Raw genomic sequence first — 20,416 nt, 5'->3', positions numbered from 1 at the left:
GTTATCGTTCGTTTAGTCCTTCCGATATACAATAAGTTACAGGGACACTGCAAAGAGTATACAACATGTGTACTGTTGCAGGTAATAAAATCCTTTATTTCAAAGGACAGACCATTAGACGGAGATGTAAAGCTAGTAAAGTTCCTCAGGTGTGTATTTACCTATTTGCACGTCTTGCACCTCCTACATGCAAAGAAACCAACTGTTTCATCCCAAAACATCTTTGGCTTCTTTGGAGGGTCTAACACCTTTTTCACAACCTGATCTCCAAATGTTGGTCCCCTTCTGTAAATGAAGCTTGGAGTATCTGGCAACACCCCGCTCAAAAGCTTATCCATACGTAGGACTGACCAGTGTTTTTTGAATATTTGTTCAACCTCACGGTGTTGTGCACTGAACTGTGAAATAAAGCTCCATTCATGTTCTTGTGTCCTTTGCTTCACAGAGTCTCTCAAACACTCTTCTTGCGTCAAAGTCCCTATTTCCATTATTGTATTATCAAGTTTAGTGGCTTGATACCCTTTTTTAATAAATCTCTCCTTTAAGATTTGGGACTGCTTTGCAAAATCTGCATCCATGGTGCAATTCCTTCTGACACGAAGGAACTGTCCCCTGGGAATGTTAGACAGCCATAATTGGTGGTGTCCACTCTGGACGGGGAGATATCCGTTCCGATCGGTCGGCTTAAAGTACACTTGAGTCTTCAGTCCACCGTCTAGAAGAGATATCTCCACGTCCAGAAAGTGAATCTTTTCTCGACTCCAACTGAAGTCTAACTTGATATTGTTTGTATTGTCATTCAGTTTGTCGCAGAAAGCCACCAGGGAAGACTCGGTCCCTGCCCACAAGAAAAACAAGTCGTCGATATATCGACGGTACATGATAAGCTCCTGATGTTGGGCTGCATAAATGGACAGGTCCTCCCATTCCCCCATGCAGTTATTGCCGCACTTTTGACCCACCAGGGTCATGCCTTTTTATGCCCTATGTGTTTTGTCTGTCGTGTTTTTTCTCTTTTTTTCTTGTCATTTGTCGTTTACAGAACAGGACTCTCCACCGACCCATGGAACAACCTCCGGTTGCATCGTTCGGATACTGCTAACCTCCACCACCAAGTTAGACTTTCAACTCCTCCGCACCTACTGTTACATGGACACTATCGGACACATACGTTAACTGTGTCAACCAGGTACCGTGATTCCACACCCCAGATGCTTGCCTTTGCACACACTATAGAGATCTCTCTTTCCCCCTGCAATGATGTAAGCATTGTTTTGATTTACCTACTCATGTCATGATGTCTTTAAATTTACTATCCCTTAACATTAAGGGTTTAAATCACCCGGTAAAAGGCTTCTCCATGTGGAGGGAAGCTGAAACACACAAAGTGGATATCCTGGCTATACAGGAGACACACTTCAAACAGGGACATGCTCCCAAATGTACGCACCAGAATTTCCCGCATATCTTCCAGGCCTCTGCGAAGAAGAGGGGTGTGATGGTGGCTATCCGCGACTCGGTGTCCTTCACCTACTCCAAGGTGGTGCAGGACGTCGAGGGGCGATATCTAATCATTAACTGTACCATAGATGGTTGCATGTATACCTTGGTTAATGCTTATGCTCCTAATGTACACCAGTTAAGATTCCTACGTAGGCTCTGTTGTAAGGTCAACAAACTCAAAACGGGCAGGCTAATCATGTGTGGAGACTTCAATTTGGTGGCGAACAACGCCGTGGACTCGTTCTCCAGGAGGAAGTCATCCGCACCCACCCTTGCATCCCTTATTCACTCGGAGGGACTACACGACATGTGGCGCTACCAACACGCTGAGGAGAGGGATTATTCCTTCTTCTCGGCCGTCCATAATTCTTACACGAGGAACGATATGTTTCTAGTAGACGCTTCCACTGTCCCCCATGTTCTACATACGTCCATTTCCCCCATTACATGGTCGGACCACGCTGCCATTCATATGTCCCTGTCAATTAAGCCTGTTTCCCCCGACCACATTCATCTGGAGATGTAATAATTCTATTCTATCAGACCCAGACTCCCTCAAACACTTACAATCCCAACTACGAGAGTTTTTCGATATCAACGCCACTCCCGACATAGACCCCTTCACACTATGGAACGCCCATAAAGCGTTTGCTAGAGGCTTACTTATTCAAATGGGCTCCAGGTTGAAGAAGAAATTTCAACTTCGCCTCACTGAACTGACAACCCAAATAAAAGAACTGGACGATACCAACAAAAAGGCTCCCTCTGCCGCTAATGCTGCCCGCCTGTCCACCCTTAGACTGGATCTACGTAGGCTCCTGACTGAAAAACATGATAACATGATGGCACGCCTTTGTTTACGCTACTATACGTCGCACAACAAAGCTGGGAAATTTTTGGCCTCCAGACTTAAAGCCAAAAGAACTAAGACTAAAATAGATCACATTTTCCACCCGCATAATAATCAAAAATTAACGCACCCCCAGAAAATAACAGACGCATTTGCTGATTACTATGCCACCTTGTATCTGCACTCCGACTCCTCCACCCCACAACCCACAGACGAGGGCATTCAGGCGTTTCTCCGACGCCTGAAGCTGCCAACTATCTCGAACAAAGCTCTTTCCCATCTCAATAGCCCCTTTACGCTACAGGAACTTGCCAAAACGTTTCGTTCTCTCCCCATGAACAAATCGCCGGGCCCCGACGGTCTGACAAATGAATACCTCCGTTCCTTACAAGAAATACTTTCCCCGCACCTACTTAATGTTTCCGCCGAAGCAACGGCACAAGGACACTTCCCACGCGAGATGTTACAAGCTAACATTACCACCCTCCCCAAACCTGGCAAACCCCCCACTACACCTGCCAACTTTAGACCAATCTCGCTCTTAAACAACGATGTTAAGCTCTATGCCAAACTCGTAGCTAACCGCCTAGCGCAATTTTTGCCTTCACTGCTCGGGGGTGATCAGATGGGGTTCGTCAGGGGACGCCAAGCACCTGATGCTACTAGACGTGTTATAAACTTGTTGCACCACGCACCAAAACGCCTTCTCTGCTTCTATCCATTGACTCAGAGAAGGCGTTTGATCGAGTGCATTGGGGATACATGCGGGCGGTCCTACATAAATTTGGGTTTACAGGTCCTATTGTGTCATCAATACTAACCCTCTACTCCACACCATCGGCTAAAGTGCTTTCAGCGGGGACGCTGTCCAAATCGTTTTCCATTACCAATGGGACAAGACAGGGCTGCCCATTGTCGCCCCTCATCTTCAATTTACTAATCGAACCCTTGGCTGAGTCGTTCCGAACAGATCCGTTGGTCTCAGGTTTTAAACTGGGTCATAATAACCATGTCATTACGTTATTTGCGGATGACGTCATCTTAAACCTGACGAACCCTATCGTGTCCCTCCCTACAGCACATCAAATACTACAAAATTTCAGTAATGTGTCGTACTACAAGGTCAATTTTGGTAAATCTGTTATCCTCAATATGAATGTTCACTCCTCCACCCTCCACCATCTCCAGACTACACTACCTTACACGTGGACTTCCCAGTCCCTGCCTTACCTCGGTATCCAGATCTCGTTCCCGACGTCCACTCTCCTCCCCTCCAACCTAAAACCCCTATCATCATCCATTTCCAAAGACGTAGTCACACTTAGGCCCTCCGAGATCTCCTGGGCTGGCAGAATAGCCGCCTTTAAAATGGTATGTCTTCCAAAAATTATTTATGTTTTCCGTACACTCCCGATACCTATTCCCAAAAAGTACTTGGACCCGCTATCTAAATTGCTGAGAGCGTTTGTATGGCAAAAAAGGAGAGCAAGATGTAACTATTCTCATATGCTACGTCACAAACAAGTAGGAGGCTTGGGTATGCCAGATATTGTGGACTATTATCATGCGACCAGACTAGCGCCACTCCGTAGCTGGTTTTCCAACCCCCAGTCCCTCCCCTGGATCCCAGTGGAAGCCGCATTATCTAACACGACGGACCTTAGTCTTCTGTTACTAGCCGACAGGTGGAAGCCCCTTACCCTTTCTACCTTGCCTCCCACAATTAGAGCTTCTATTCAGTCCTGGAGACTTCTATGTACCCAATTCCCTCATGTCACTCCTACTTTGACAATTCCCCTCCCGATGTCAGTACTCAATGTGCTGATCCCGTTTTCTTCTGTTGCCCAATTCTTGTCCGCAGGTATACTAAAGATATCACAACTCTATCAAGGACAATCCCTTCGCCCATTTAAAGAACTTCAACAGGAGTTTGCCTTGCCCGCAAGGGCTGCATACGCATATAATGGTATATCCAGCTTCCTACACAAATTTCCCCCGCCAACCCTTTCCACCCCTGAATCCATATGGAAATTTTTTACAGACCCTAAAACCTCGACTAAGGGTATATCCTTGTTTTATAATATGTTTGGGTGCAAAACTAAATTTGTGAAGACTCCACACATGATCAAATGGGAGGAGGAGCTTCAACTGACCTTCTCTGATTTGCAGTGGCAAATAGCTATCTGGTCCTCCCATAGTACTTCCCAATGCGTTAATCACTGGGAACAGACGCAAAAGATCATTACTAGATGGTATCTTACACCTTACAGGCTATCTAAAATTTACCCTACCCATAGCCCACTATGCTGGCGCAACTGTGACCAACCCGGCACACTCTTACATGTTTTCTGGTCCTGCTTGGGACTGACAAGCTACTGGAGAAGGGTATTTGAAGTTCTATCCGACATCACTGAGATCCTCCACAAACGTAGCCCGGCAATGGCCCTTCTCTCCTTGGGGATGGATAGCATCCCACAAGACATGAGAACGGTGTACTGCCATGTTCTTACTGCAGCTAGAACATCCATTGCAAGACACTGGAAACAACCGGTGGCCCCATCTCATCTGGAGGTGGTAAAACTGGTTAACCTCCAATATTCTCTGGAAAAAGCCTACGCCTACTCAGTTTCACGGGGAGCTAAGTTCCATAAGGACTGGCACATATGGACCCATAGCCGGTACTATTCTCCTACCACATAAGGTTGACTAATTGTTTGTTTGCTGTTTGTTTGCTGCTTGTTAGCAATTGCCTTACTAAGACAGTATTCTGATTAACCGTTATGCAATATTGTTGAAGTTACAACATATGCTTTTGACCACATTTATGCGATACCTGTTCATGTTCCGTATCGCGTTTCTGCCTACCCTTTTTTCTGCTTTTTTGTTTAATGTTTATGACTACATTCACTTCATGATTGTATTGTTCATTTATATGCTCTAAAATCAATAAAAAATTATTGAAAGTAAAAAAAAAAAAAAAAAAAGATTCTTACCAAAACTGTTGTTCTCTCTTTTTCAGTCGAGGAAACAGTAGTATTCAGGGGCTTCACTTCAGCCACTGGCGAGCTTTGTTTTGCTTTGTGTTTTAATATAGTTTTGGCTGGAGATTGTTTTTTCATGACTTATATGAACAAAAAAATAAAAACAAACTCTTATTACTAAAGAAATACACTTGCAGCAGGGTTAAAAAGTTAAATCATTTTGTGTCCTCATATTTCAAGTAAAAGCTGAAACAATATGCTGGCACAATGAGCATTTTTTAGTTTACCTAAAACCAAAACTAAACATTATTTCTTGCATAAACAAAAAAAGAAACTCTTACATATGTAGCGGTTTAAAAAATTAAAAAATGTTGTGCCCTCAGCTGGAACAATATGTTGGCATAATAAGCATTCTCAAGAACCACCAGAGCTGTACAGATGAACCTAGAATTGTGTGGTTGGTGGGTGAATCAAATTCAGTGAATTATCATTGTCATGCATAATACATTTATGGCCCTCTAAAGATACAATGGTACTATTGCTCTTTTAGGACTGCAGTTATCTGTTCGTTATGTTCCTGCCGATACAAAAGGTTTTGTCATACAGTATGTCAGAACTATGCATGCTGAAAAGTATGGTATTCGGTAAGTCAAGATAATCGGATTTTTGTAAGATCTTACCGTAAAATCCTTTTCTCTTAGCTCATTGACAGACGTAGTCTTCTTGATTCACAAGAACTGGGTTATGTTGTCTCCGCAGGAGCAGGACTAGGCAGAAAGAAAAAACGTTCTGGCTCCACCTTAGGGGCAGTCCCTGAGGGTATATCCTCCCTCTCTCTGCTACAAGGCATCAGTTCTGTCACAAAGCAGCAACAGAGAATTTAACCCAACCTAACTCAATGATAGAGGGGCGGGTACTACGTCTGTCAATGAGCCAAGAGAAAAGGATTTTACGGTAAGATCTTACAAAAATCCGATTTTCTCTGTCGCTCATTGACAGACGTAGTCTTCTTGATTCACAAGAACTGGGACATCCAGAAGCAGTGCCACAAATGAGGGGTGGGATTGACCGAAATCAAAATCCAATCTAGAAGGCCCAACCGGTGCCAAACTAGAAGTTTTAAAGGCTCATTATAAACAAAGAATGAGACTCAAATGAAAATTTCCAACAGAATAAAACCCTCGAGGCAGACCACTGGTCTCCTCAAATGGCGGCCTGCAAAACCTTGCGGCCAAACGAGGCATCAGACGATGCCATTACATCAACTTTATAATGTTTTGTAAAGGTATGCACCGACGACCAGGTAGCCGCCTTGCACACCTGGACCACTGACGCCTGATGGCGAAAGGCCCATGACGCACTAAGTGCCCGAGTGGAGTGCGCCTTAACAGGGAACGGGGGCTCCCGACCCTTAATAGAATAAGCCTGTACCACCGTCTGTCTGATCCATTTGGAAATAGTCGCGGCAGATGCAGGCAACCCCTTTTTGGGTCCATCCGGGATCACAAAAAGTGAATCCGTCTTGCGAAACGAGTCTGTCGTTTTCAAGTATACCCTGATCGCCCGGACCACATCCAAGGAGTGTAAAGCAAACTCCCGAGGATGACTGGGCTTAGGACACAGGGAAGGTAATACAATTTCTTCATTCAGATGAAATTCTGAAACCACTTTTGGTAGGAAGGATGGATTCGGATGAAGAACCACCTTATCTCTATAAACCACCAGATATGGGGAACGACAAGATAAAGCGGCCAGTTCTGACACCCTGCGTGCAGAAGTGATAGCCACCAAGAAGGCCACCTTCTGGGACAACGTAGGTAGAGGAATCTCCCTAATATCTTCAAAGGGAGGTTTCTGAAGAACCGACAATACTAAATTAAGATCCCAGGGTGGTAACGGCGCGCGCACTGGCGGAGCCAGATGTCGCACCCCCTGGATGAAATTCCGCACCAAGGAATGAGTAGCCAAAGGCTTCTGAAAGAAGATAGCTAATGCTGAGACCTGACCCTTGATAGTGCTCAAGGCCAGTTTCTGCTCAACCCCTTGTTGCAGAAAAGCTAATATTCGACTAACCGAATAAGACCGTGGACGGAACCCCAGAGGTTCACACCATGCAATGTAGGACTTCCATGTACGATGATAAATCTTTCTGGAAGTCGCTTTCCTTGCTTTAACTAGAGTAGGAATAACTGAAGCTGACAATCCCTTGTCCTTCAGCACCTGGGTCTCAATAGCCAGGCCGTTAAAGCCAGCGATCGTAAAGCAGGATGGAAGATCGGTCCCTGAGACAGTAGGTCCTCCCTGAGAGGAAGTCTCCACAGGACGTCCGCCACCAGTCTGACCACGTCGGCATACCAAGCTCGGCGAGGCCAGTCCGGAGCTACCAGGATTACTGGAATTCCTTCCTCCTCTATCCTGCGAAGAAGTCTTGGCAGTAACCCGAGAGGAGGGAAGGCATACATACATAGTTACATAGTTACATAGTAGGTGAGGTTGAATAAAGACAATAGTCCATCCAGTTCAACCTGTGTAGGTGTGTGTGACTGTAATCATCTAACATAGCCCTCAATCTCCTGATCCTTGAGATGTAAGTCTAAGAGTCTTTTGAAAGTCACCATACTACCCGCAGAAACCACCTCTTGTGGTAGACAATTCCACAATCTTGTAGCCCTAACAGTAAAGAACCCCCCACGTTGCCTGAGGTTAAAACGCTTCTCCTCTAATCGCATTGTATGTCCTCGAGTCCTCATGCAATTCCTTCGAATGAACAGCTTTTCTTCTAAGCTGAGATCCCCATTAAGATATTTATAAATTGCTATCATGTCCCCTCTCAGACGTCTTTTCTCCAGGGAAAATAAATCGAGCGATTGCAGCCGCTCTTCATAGGTAAGGTCCTCCAACCCCCTAATCAGTTTAGTTGCCCTTCTCTGGACTTTCTCCAGCTCCAACACATCCCTCCTGAGGACTGGCGACCAGAACTGGACAGAATACTCCAGATGCGGTCGGACCAGAGTTTTATAAAGTGGAAGGATTATAGTCTTATCTCTGGAATACATCCCTTTCTTTATGCATGCTAATATTCTGTTGGCTTTGGAAGCTGCCGCTTGGCATTGCATGCTGTTGCCTAATCTATCATCAACTAAGACTCCCAGATCCTTCTCCATTTTTGATTCCCCCAAGGGTTCCCCTCCTAACGTGTATTGTGTTTTTATGTTTTTGGTCCCCAAGTGCAAAACCTTACACTTCTCCACATTAAACCTCATTTGCCATGTCGTTGCCCACTCGGTAATTTTGTCCAGGTCATTCTGTAGGATATCTGCTTCATGCTGTGCAGTTATTGCCCTGGCCAATTTTGTGTCATCTGCAAAAACTGATAACGAACTACTGATCCCGTCCTCAATGCTGTTTATGAATAAATTGAACAAGGTTGGTCCCAGGACTGAGCCCTGGGGCACCCCGCTTACTACCTCAGACCAGTCTGAGTATGCGCTGTTTATTACTACCCTTTGGACACGGCCTTTTAGCCAATTCCGTATCCAAGAGCAAACCCTGCTGTCGATACCTGCAGACCTTATTTTATAAATTAAGCGCTTGTGGGGAACTGTATCAAACGCCTTAGCGAAATCCAAGTACACCACATCCACTGGTCTCCCCCTATCTAGCTCACAGCTTACCTCCTCGTAGAATGCTAAGAGATTGGTTTGACAAGATCGCCCATTTGTAAACCCGTGCTGGTTACTACTGATGATGTTTTTGTCTTTAGCATACTCTACGATATAGTCCCTTATCATCCCCTCCAAAAGTTTACATATTATTGATGTCAGACTGACAGGCCTATAATTTCCCGGGATATGTCTCTGGCCCTTTTTGAATATCGGAATCACGTTAGCCTTCCTCCAATCCCCTGGTACATCTCCTGTCCTAATACTGTCAGCAAAGATCAGGAACAGTGGTCTAGATATAACCATACTGAGTTCCTTGAGCACTCTCGGATGTACGCCATCCGGGCCTGGTGATTTGTTTGTGTTAAGTTTATCCAGTCTTTCCCTGATTTCCCCCTCTGTTAGCCATAGTGGCAAGTCCTGTGTATTACTACTAACCATACAGTCATGGTCAGTGTACCCTTCCTTTTCCTGCGTAAAGACTGACGAGAAAAAAGAATTCAGCACGGTTGCTTTTTCAGTGTCCTCTGTAACCATCCTCCCATCATCGCTAATTATGTGTGCAATATGCTCTGCCCTAGTTTTTTTGCTGTTGATATATTTAAAGAATTTCTTTGGGTTTTTTTTACTATCCTCCGCTATTTGTCTCTCAAAGTTGATTTTAGCCATCTTGATTTCGTGTTTACACTTCTTATTTTCCTCCTTGTATTGCTGGAAGGCCGATATGGTGCCCTCTGATTTATATTTCTTGAAGGCCAATTTTTTTCCCCTAATAAGTTTTTTAACGCTACGGTTTAGCCAGCCAGGTTTGGCTTTGTCTCTTCTAAATTTATTCCCCATAGGAATGCACTGCAAGATGCCTTTGCTTAATATTGTTCTAAAGCATTCCCATTTTTCCTCTGTGGTCAGTGATCCCAGGGTTTGGTCCCAGTTTACCCTTTCCATCAATGAGTACAATTTTGGAAAGTCTGCCCTTCTGAAGTTTAGGGTTCTTATGTTCCCCACTTGCCTTTTTATATTGTTATTTATACTAAATGTGATCATCCTGTGATCGCTAGAGCCCAGGTTGTCCTGGACTCCTACCTCCGAGATTATGTCTGGGTCATTAGTGATCAATAGATCCAGGATAGCATTCTCTCTAGTAGGGGAATCCACCAACTGCGACATGTAGTTATCCTGTAAGGTTTCCGTGAATAGCCGGGCCTTATGCGAGTGTGCAGTCCCCTCTTCCCAGTCAATGTCGGGATAATTGAAGTCCCCCAATATGATGACTGATCCTAGTTTTGCCGCTTTACCTATTAGTGCTAAAAATTCCAGCTCTACCTCCTCCCCTTGGTTAGGTGGCCTATAGCAAACCCCCACAACTACTTTTCCCTTATCTTCTTCCCTATCGAGTTCAACCCACACAGATTCTAAATCCATGCTCATCCCATCCGTAATGTCACTCCTTTCTAGCACCTTTATATTGTTCTTGACATAGAGACATACCCCTCCCCCTCTTTTACCAACCCTGTCCTTCCGGTACACCGAATACCCTTGGATATTGGCCAGCCAGTCATGTGAGGGGTCGAACCAAGTCTCCGTTATTCCCACAAGGTCTATGTCCTCCTCATGTACTAACATGTCCAACTCATCCATCTTATTAGCTAGGCTCCTGGCATTAGCATATACCCCTCTTAGTTTTACGGAAGTTAAACGTGATTGGCGGTTTTGTTTATTTCTGTTTGGTCTGCTGTTCTCCCGCACAGACCCGCCAATTGATGTTGTTGACCTACTGTCGCTATTGACCCTACAACTGCCTTCAGTCCTCTGCTCCCTCCTGACTGATTCTATTTCTGAGCCCTCCCCCCCGTCTCCTAGTTTAAAAGCCCCTCCAACTCGGTGGCCATCTTTCTCCCCAAAAGAGCTGTACCGTCCCCATTAAGGTGCAGCCCATCCTTACTAAAGAGCCGGTAGCCGACTGAGAAGTCAGCCCAGTTCTCCAGGAACCCAAACCCCTCCTTCCTACACCAATTCCTCAGCCACTTGTTAACTTCCCTAAGCTCCTTCTGCCTCTCCTGTGTGGCTCGAGGTACAGGCAGTATTTCAGAGAAAACCACCTTGGAGGTCCTTTTCCTCAATCTATTACCTAAGTCCCTGAAATCGTTCTTAAGGATCCTCCACCTACCTTTAACTTTGTCATTAGTGCCCACATGCACCATGACCGCTGGGTCATCCCCAGCCCCGCCCAACAATCTGTCTGCCAGATCTGCGATGTGCCGAACTCGGGCGCCCGGTAAACAACAAACTGTTCGGTTCACGCGATCTTTTTTACAGATTTCCCTCTCTGTCCTCTTGATAATTGAGTCCCCAACTACCACAACCTTTCTAACCTTTCCTGAGTTACGGCCCCCCTTCTTCCTGGAGCCGTCCCTCCCCTGGCAGCTGGGGGAGGGCGCATGCTCCAGCTCTGCCACCCCTGAGTTGATATCCCCCTCAACCTGCAACTCGGCAAACATGTTAGGGTGTACCAACTCAGGACTGGCCTCCCTGACTCTCCTCCCCCTAACATTCCTAACAGTCACCCAGCTGCGTACCTCTGCTGCTTGCGTCTCCTCTATTCCTTCCTCCTCTATGCTGACCCCTGCCAGCGCCTGATGGGTAAAGTCCAAGCTCCTTTCCAGGTTGTAGATGCCACGCAGTCTTGTCACTGTGTTCTCTAGATCCACGATGTGGGCTTCCAGAGCAACAAGTCGCTCACATCTTGCACAGCAGTATTCGTCCTCGATTGGTTCATCAAGGAACGCATACATGCCGCAAGAAGTGCACTGAGTGGCATCCCCAATCCTGTCGGACATTATTACCCTCTACTCTATGGGGATAATATTAACGACCTGCTCTTCCTTACCTACACTACCTCTAACTTCCCTGGTACAAAACCTGGGGTACCCACCAGTCGCTAATACCCTCACCAGTCACTAGATACTCACCAGTCGCAAGGATCCTCACCAGTCGCAAGGATCCTCACCAGTCGCAAGATACTCACCAGTCGCAAGATACTCACCAGTCGCAAGATACTCACCAGTCGCAAGATACTCACCAGTCGCAAGGATACTCACCAGTCGCAAAGATACTCACCAGTCGCAAGCTACTTCACCAGTCGCAAGGATACTCACCAGTGCAAGGATACTCACCAGTGCAAGGATACTCACCAGTCGCAAAGATACTTCCAGTCGCAAGGATACTCACCAGTCGCAAGATACTCACCAGTCGCAAGCTACTTCACCAGTGCAAGGATATTCACCAGTTGCAAGGATACTCACCAGTTGCAAGGATACTCACCAGTTGCAAGGATACTCACCCGTCACAAGGTACTCACCAGTCGCAAGGATACTCACCAGTCGCAAAGATACTCACCAGTCGCAAAGATACTCACCAGTCGCAAAGATACTCACCAGTCGCAAGATACTCACCAGTCGCAAAGATACTCACCAGTCGCAAGGACACTCACCAGTCGCAAAGATACTCACCAGTCGCAAAGATACTCACCAGTCGCAATGATACTCACCAGTCGCAAAGATACTCACCAGTCGCAAAGATACTCACCAGTCGCAGGGATACTCACCTGTCGCAAGGATACTCACCAGTCGCAAAGATACTCACCAGTCGCAGGGATACTCACCTGTCGCAAGGATACTCACCTGTCGCAAGGATACTCACCAGTCGCAAGGACACTCACCAGTCGCAAGGACACTCACCAGTCGCAAAGATACTCACCAGTCGCAAAGATACTCACCTGTCGCAAGGATACTCACCAGTCGCAAGGACACTCACCAGTCGCAAAGATACTCACCAGTCGCAAAGATACTCACCAGTCGCAAAGATACTCACCAGTCGCAGGGATACTCACCTGTCGCAAGGATACTCACCTGTCGCAAGGATACTCACCAGTCGCAAGGACACTCACCAGTCGCAAAGATACTCACCAGTCGCAAAGATACTCACCTGTCGCAAGGATACTCACCAGTCGCAAGGACACTCACCAGTCGCAAAGATACTCACCAGTCGCAAGGACACTCACCAGTCGCAAAGATACTCACCAGTCGCAAAGATACTCACCAGTCGCAAGGATACTCACCAGTCACAAAGATACTCACCAGTCGCAAAGATACTCATCAGTCGCAAAGATACTCACCAGTCGCAAGGATACTCACCTGTCGCAAGGATACTCACCAGTCGCAAGGACACTCACCAGTCGCAAAGATACTCACCAGTCGCAAAGATACTCACCAGTCGCAAAGATACTCACCAGTCGCAAGGACACTCACCAGTCGCAAAGATACTCACCAGTCGCAAAGATACTCACCAGTCGCAAGGATACTCACCTGTCGCAAGTATACTCACCAGTCGCAAGGACACTCACCAGTCGCAAAGATACTCACCAGTCGCAAGGACACTCACCAGTCGCAAGGATACTCACCAGTCGCAAGGACACTCACCAGTCGCAAAGATACTCACCAGTCGCAAAGATACTCACCAGTCGCAATGATACTCACCAGTCACAAGATACTCACCAGTCGCAAGGATACTTACCAGTCGCAAGGATACTCACCAGTCGCAAGGATACTTACCAGACTTCCCAGGTACTCAGTTGCAGAGACAGTCACACAGCAGTCAGTCTCAGTACAGACAAACAGCTATTGATTTCTTACAGAGTACAGTCACACAGCTTTCCCCCTGTTTGCAGCTGCTGCTCTACTCACAGCTGCTGACACACACACACACACACACACACACACTGGGACGGATGTCTCCTCCTCCTCACTGGGCACGGACGGTCCTCCTCCTCTTCTTCCAGGCACTAAGGAAGGCGGGTTCTGACCTCCGCCGCCGCCGCCGCCGCTCTCTGCCTCGGCTCCCGTCCTCCACCTCCGCTCAGTTGCTGGTCCCTGCACGGTGCACCCGCACCCCTTGTGCGGCTTCCCCCGCACGTGTCCCCGCAGCTCCTCTTCCTTCCTCCTCTCTCCCTTGCCGCACGAACCGCACGAACCCTCACTTCCCATACATTAGCTGGTATTGCCCCCACGGGGCGATCAGTGCGTCTGCGGTCTCTGCTAGAGGATCGCGGGAGCGAGCCACGAATCTCTGTACTTTCCTGTTGAATCGTGATGCCAACAGATCCACATCCGGGGTGCCCCACCGTAGGCACAACTGGTGGAAAACTTCTGGATGGAGGGACCATTCCCCCTGATCCAGAGTCTGACGGCTGAGATAATCTGCCTGCCAATTCTCCACCCCCGGAATGAACACCGCAGAGATAGCTGGAACAGTGGCATCCCCAATCCTGTCGGACATTATTACCCTCTACTCTATGGGGATAATATTAACGACCTGCTCTTCCTTACCTACACTACCTCTAACTTCCCTGGTACAAAACCTGGGGTACCCACCAGTCGCTAATACCCTCACCAGTCACTAGATACTCACCAGTCGCAAGGATCCTCACCAGTCGCAAGGATCCTCACCAGTCGCAAGATACTCACCAGTCGCAAGATACTCACCAGTCGCAAGATACTCACCAGTCGCAAGATACTCACCAGTCGCAAGGATACTCACCAGTCGCAAAGATACTCACCAGTCGCAAGCTACTTCACCAGTCGCAAGGATACTCACCAGTGCAAGGATACTCACCAGTGCAAGGATACTCACCAGTCGCAAAGATACTTCCAGTCGCAAGGATACTCACCAGTCGCAAGATACTCACCAGTCGCAAGCTACTTCACCAGTGCAAGGATATTCACCAGTTGCAAGGATACTCACCAGTTGCAAGGATACTCACCAGTTGCAAGGATACTCACCCGTCACAAGGTACTCACCAGTCGCAAGGATACTCACCAGTCGCAAAGATACTCACCAGTCGCAAAGATACTCACCAGTCGCAAAGATACTCACCAGTCGCAAGATACTCACCAGTCGCAAAGATACTCACCAGTCGCAAGGACACTCACCAGTCGCAAAGATACTCACCAGTCGCAAAGATACTCACCAGTCGCAATGATACTCACCAGTCGCAAAGATACTCACCAGTCGCAAAGATACTCACCAGTCGCAGGGATACTCACCTGTCGCAAGGATACTCACCAGTCGCAAAGATACTCACCAGTCGCAGGGATACTCACCTGTCGCAAGGATACTCACCTGTCGCAAGGATACTCACCAGTCGCAAGGACACTCACCAGTCGCAAGGACACTCACCAGTCGCAAAGATACTCACCAGTCGCAAAGATACTCACCTGTCGCAAGGATACTCACCAGTCGCAAGGACACTCACCAGTCGCAAAGATACTCACCAGTCGCAAAGATACTCACCAGTCGCAAAGATACTCACCAGTCGCAGGGATACTCACCTGTCGCAAGGATACTCACCTGTCGCAAGGATACTCACCAGTCGCAAGGACACTCACCAGTCGCAAAGATACTCACCAGTCGCAAAGATACTCACCTGTCGCAAGGATACTCACCAGTCGCAAGGACACTCACCAGTCGCAAAGATACTCACCAGTCGCAAGGACACTCACCAGTCGCAAAGATACTCACCAGTCGCAAAGATACTCACCAGTCGCAAGGATACTCACCAGTCACAAAGATACTCACCAGTCGCAAAGATACTCATCAGTCGCAAAGATACTCACCAGTCGCAAGGATACTCACCTGTCGCAAGGATACTCACCAGTCGCAAGGACACTCACCAGTCGCAAAGATACTCACCAGTCGCAAAGATACTCACCAGTCGCAAAGATACTCACCAGTCGCAAGGACACTCACCAGTCGCAAAGATACTCACCAGTCGCAAAGATACTCACCAGTCGCAAGGATACTCACCTGTCGCAAGTATACTCACCAGTCGCAAGGACACTCACCAGTCGCAAAGATACTCACCAGTCGCAAGGACACTCACCAGTCGCAAAGATACTCACCAGTCGCAAAGATACTCACCAGTCGCAAGGACACTCACCAGTCGCAAAGATACTCACCAGTCGCAAAGATACTCACCAGTCGCAAGGATACTCACCAGTCGCAAGGACACTCACCAGTCGCAAAGATACTCACCAGTCGCAAAGATACTCACCAGTCGCAATGATACTCACCAGTCACAAGATACTCACCAGTCGCAAGGATACTTACCAGTCGCAAGGATACTCACCAGTCGCAAGGATACTTACCAGACTTCCCAGGTACTCAGTTGCAGAGACAGTCACACAGCAGTCAGTCTCAGTACAGACAAACAGCTATTGATTTCTTACAGAGTACAGTCACACAGCTTTCCCCCTGTTTGCAGCTGCTGCTCTACTCACAGCTGCTGACACACACACACACACACACACACACACTGGGACGGATGTCTCCTCCTCCTCACTGGGCACGGACGGTCCTCCTCCTCTTCTTCCAGGCACTAAGGAAGGCGGGTTCTGACCTCCGCCGCCGCCGCCGCCGCTCTCTGCCTCGGCTCCCGTCCTCCACCTCCGCTCAGTTGCTGGTCCCTGCACGGTGCACCCGCACCCCTTGTGCGGCTTCCCCCGCACGTGTCCCCGCAGCTCCTCTTCCTTCCTCCTCTCTCCCTTGCCGCACGAACCGCACGAACCCTCACTTCCCATACATTAGCTGGTATTGCCCCCACGGGGCGATCAGTGCGTCTGCGGTCTCTGCTAGAGGATCGCGGGAGCGAGCCACGAATCTCTGTACTTTCCTGTTGAATCGTGATGCCAACAGATCCACATCCGGGGTGCCCCACCGTAGGCACAACTGGTGGAAAACTTCTGGATGGAGGGACCATTCCCCCTGATCCAGAGTCTGACGGCTGAGATAATCTGCCTGCCAATTCTCCACCCCCGGAATGAACACCGCAGAGATAGCTGGAACAAATCGTTCCGCCCAGCGAAGAATGCAAGCCACTTCTTTGGCCGCTCGAACACTCTTGGTGCCCCCCTGGTGATTGACATAAGCCACGGCCGTGGCGTTGTCCGACTGGATCCGAACCGGGCTGCCCTGGAGCTGCTCGGTCCAGTGAATCAGACAAAGTCTGGTCGCTCTCAGTTCCAATACATTTATCGGCAACCTGGATTCTTCCAGGGACCAAAGTCCCTGGACAGATAACTGACCGAGAATTCCTCCCCATCCGGATAGACTGGCATCCGTGATCACTATCGTCCAATATATTGGCAGAAATGACTTTCCCTGGCTGAGCATCGGAGACCGAAGCCACCAGACCAGAGACTCTCTGGTCTGTTTGCTCAATCGGATCCGATTGTCCAGGGATTCCGGATTCCGATTCCATCTGAGAAGAATCTCTTGCTGAAGAATTCGGGTATGGGACTGGGCAAATGGGACTGCTTCGAAGGTAGCCACCATCAACCCCAGAACCCTCATGCAAGTTCGAAGAGAAGACCAGCTGTTGGATAGTAACAACTGGACTGCTGATTGAATCTTCCGGAGTTTCCCTACCGGAAGGAAAACTCTTGACCTGACTGTGTCTAGAATTAGACCCAGATATTCGAGCCTCTGGGTGGGAACCAGAAATGACTTTTGCTGGTTCACCAGCCACCCGAATTCCTGTAAAGAAATTGTAGTAATTTCTATGTTTTGTAGCAGGGTCTGAGGAGACTCTGCATGAAGCAGGAGATCGTCTAGGTAACCTAGAATCGATATGCCTCTTTGGCGCAGTAGTGCCAACATTGGGGCCAACACCTTCGTGAAGACCCGAGGAGCCGTGGCGAGACCGAAAGGTAACGCCACAAACTGATAGTGGTTCTCTTCTACGGAAAAGCGTAGAAACCGCTGATGTCCTGCGAAAATGGGAATGTGAAGATAGGCGTCCTTGATGTCTATGGATGCTAGGACATCCCCTGGATGCAGGAAGGCTGCTACTGTGCGAATGGATTCCATCTTGAATTTCCTTATGTTGAGAAAGGAATTGAGTGCCCTTAAGTCCAGAATTGGACGCACTTTGCCCTCTTTCCTGGGTATTGTAAATAGGTTTGAATAAAACCCCTAAAAACGTTCTGTCCAAGGAACGTGGACTACCACTCCTTGTTGTAGTAAATACGTGACTGCTCTCCGCAGATCTTCTAGACGATCCGGGGATAGTCGGATATTGGAAGGGAAGAATCGTGCCGGTGGGAGAGATCGAAACTCGATCTTGTACCCTGACCTTATGACTTCGCAAACCCACTTGTCCGGGATTCTGGAAAGCCATGGATCCGGGAACCGGCGAAGACGTCCCCCCACCCCAATTATGGGTGGGGACGCACCTTCAGGCTTTGGACGATTTATCTTCAGGTCTGGAGGGGGCGGGCTTTTGCTTACCCGACCAACGTCCCCTGAAGCCTCCTGAAGGAGCTTTGGAGGACTTAATTTTTTCACCCGCGGGACGAAAAAACTTTTTGTGAGCAGAGAAAGAAGGCCCTCGTCTTTGACGAGTTCCTTTACCCTTAACATTTTGCGGTAAAAAGGTGCTCTTTCCACCCGTGAGATCCTTAATGATCTCATCTAAGTTGGCTCCAAATAGACGCTCTCCTAAAAAGGGGATATTAGCCAATGCTTTTTTGGAACCTTGGTCGGCTAACCAACCTTTTAGCCACAGTGTACGCCTGAGAACCACTGCTGAAACTGATGCTCGCGCCAATAATGGAGTGGCGTCTAACGCCGCATCACACACAAACTGTAACCCCTGTATCATTTGTTCCAACAAATCTGATACCGCCTGAGGGACCTCTTCTAAGTCCCGGCGTAACCACTTGGTCCATTCAGTTACAGTCTGCGAAACCAGACCAATAGCAATTATTGGTCTGAAAGCTGATCCAATCAAGGAAAACATGGTGCGAGACATAGCTTCTATCTTGCGATCCACTGGATCTTTAAAAGACGGAGCGTCTTCTAAAGGAATAACCGTGGCTTTATTCAATCTAGCAATTGGTGAATCCACCACAGGTGGTTCTGTCCATTTCTTAATGAGGGTTTCCTCAAACGGATAACGCCTGTTAATGCGTTTAGAAATAGCAGATGTGCGTTTTGGCAGACTCAATTCTTCTTTGATTGGATTGCCAAAACATTTGGGCAATGGAAAAACCTTCGCCACTTTGATGCGTTTTTTAGTCCCAAAAGGGATTTCAGTTTCAGCTATTTCCGACGGAATACCCTGTAATCTTAAGGTTTCTTGAACAGATACAATGAGTGCGTTTACCAACGCTTCCTCTCGGGCTATGGCTGATGCCGAAACATCCTCCTCACTGTCTGAAGAGACAGTAGCCGAGACACCAATCCCAGATGAAGTACCTGCAACTGCAGAAATAGGCTCAGATTCTGAATCCGAAGTTTCAGATAATAAGGGGTTAGGCGGGGGTCGCTTTCTTGCGCCCTGTCCCTGACAAGCCACTTCCACCCGGGACACAAAAGTTTCCATAATAGCTGACAATGATTCAACCGTCAGTGGGGTGCTGGAGGATCCTGCAGACACCTCGAGGGGATCCGGTGGAGATACATGAGTGGAAGGGTCCATGTTAATTCAGGACACCTCTGCCAGAAAAAACAAAAAACTTTTTTTTTTTTTTTTAAATAAAAAAATACCTCTTTTTTTTTTTTTTTTTTATGTGTCTCCCCCTAGCGCAATAGCGTCCCTCAGAGTACCTGCTTCTCGATCCCCACAGAGAGAGAGAGGGACCCCCAAGGCTCACCACCCGATGCAGAGAAGTTTCCAACCAACTGCAGTCAGCGTCTGTCTTTTACAGACTGGAAAGAGCTGTGTTAGTTTTCCCGGGTAGAAGGACGTGGCTCCGCCCCCTGTGTACGCCTTCCGGCGTTCCCAGCTCTCCGCGAGGTAGCTGGGCTCATCAAACATGGCCGCCCCCATACAGGAGACAATAGACTCCAAAAACATGGCGGCCGGCGTGACCTGAGGACATTCATGCACCCGGTCTACGGCAAAATGGCGGCGGACTGCCGAAATCGTTTTTCCCAGCACATCCACCTGCATCTCTGCTAAGTGGCGGTTTATCGATCTGCAGGAGGTACACTACAATTAAGGTAGGATTATACCTCCTATGTCTGCTGTAATACTACAGTCTGCTGGGTAGAGTGTTAGCTCTCAAACCAAGTCCACTTCCCACCAAACACATACTGTATTTACAAGGGGGACTTTTAGTGTCAGATATATACTGACCATGTATGGAGGGGCCCATAATTCATACTGCCTCATAATGAGGAAAAAAGGGAACGTTTACTCACCATACCGAAACGACAGGCACCCTCTCTTCACAATACCCTCTCCACCGGGGTGGGGGGTTGTGGACCACTCCGGACGCCTCGACTCTCTGGTTCCTGGCGTCCAAGCGAGACTTTTAACTCGCAAGGTCAGTCCCTCCAATGGGACTCCGTCGCGGCCGACC

The 20,416-nt window shown here is 48.0% G+C and overlaps 1 protein-coding gene across 2 annotated transcripts in view; it reads right to left on the bottom strand.

Moving 5' to 3' along the window:
- The window catches only part of LOC309545901 (zinc finger CCCH domain-containing protein 11A-like), a 761,634-nt gene that overhangs the window by 82,303 nt on the left and 658,915 nt on the right, over positions 1-20,416 (bottom strand). For both annotated transcript variants that reach the window (XM_082245323.1, XM_082245324.1), the window contains one exon: positions 5,347-5,474. In XM_082245323.1, the coding sequence (XP_082101449.1) occupies positions 5,347-5,474 (128 nt within the window). The remainder of the gene's footprint in view (positions 1-5,346; positions 5,475-20,416) is intronic.

This window comes from Pelophylax lessonae (genome assembly GCF_965119305.1).
Source record: "Pelophylax lessonae genome assembly, chromosome: 2".
Taxonomy (NCBI): Eukaryota; Metazoa; Chordata; class Amphibia; order Anura; family Ranidae; genus Pelophylax; species Pelophylax lessonae.
Note: the sequence above shows the minus strand (reverse complement) of the source record. Positions and strands in the feature narration are given on the sequence as shown.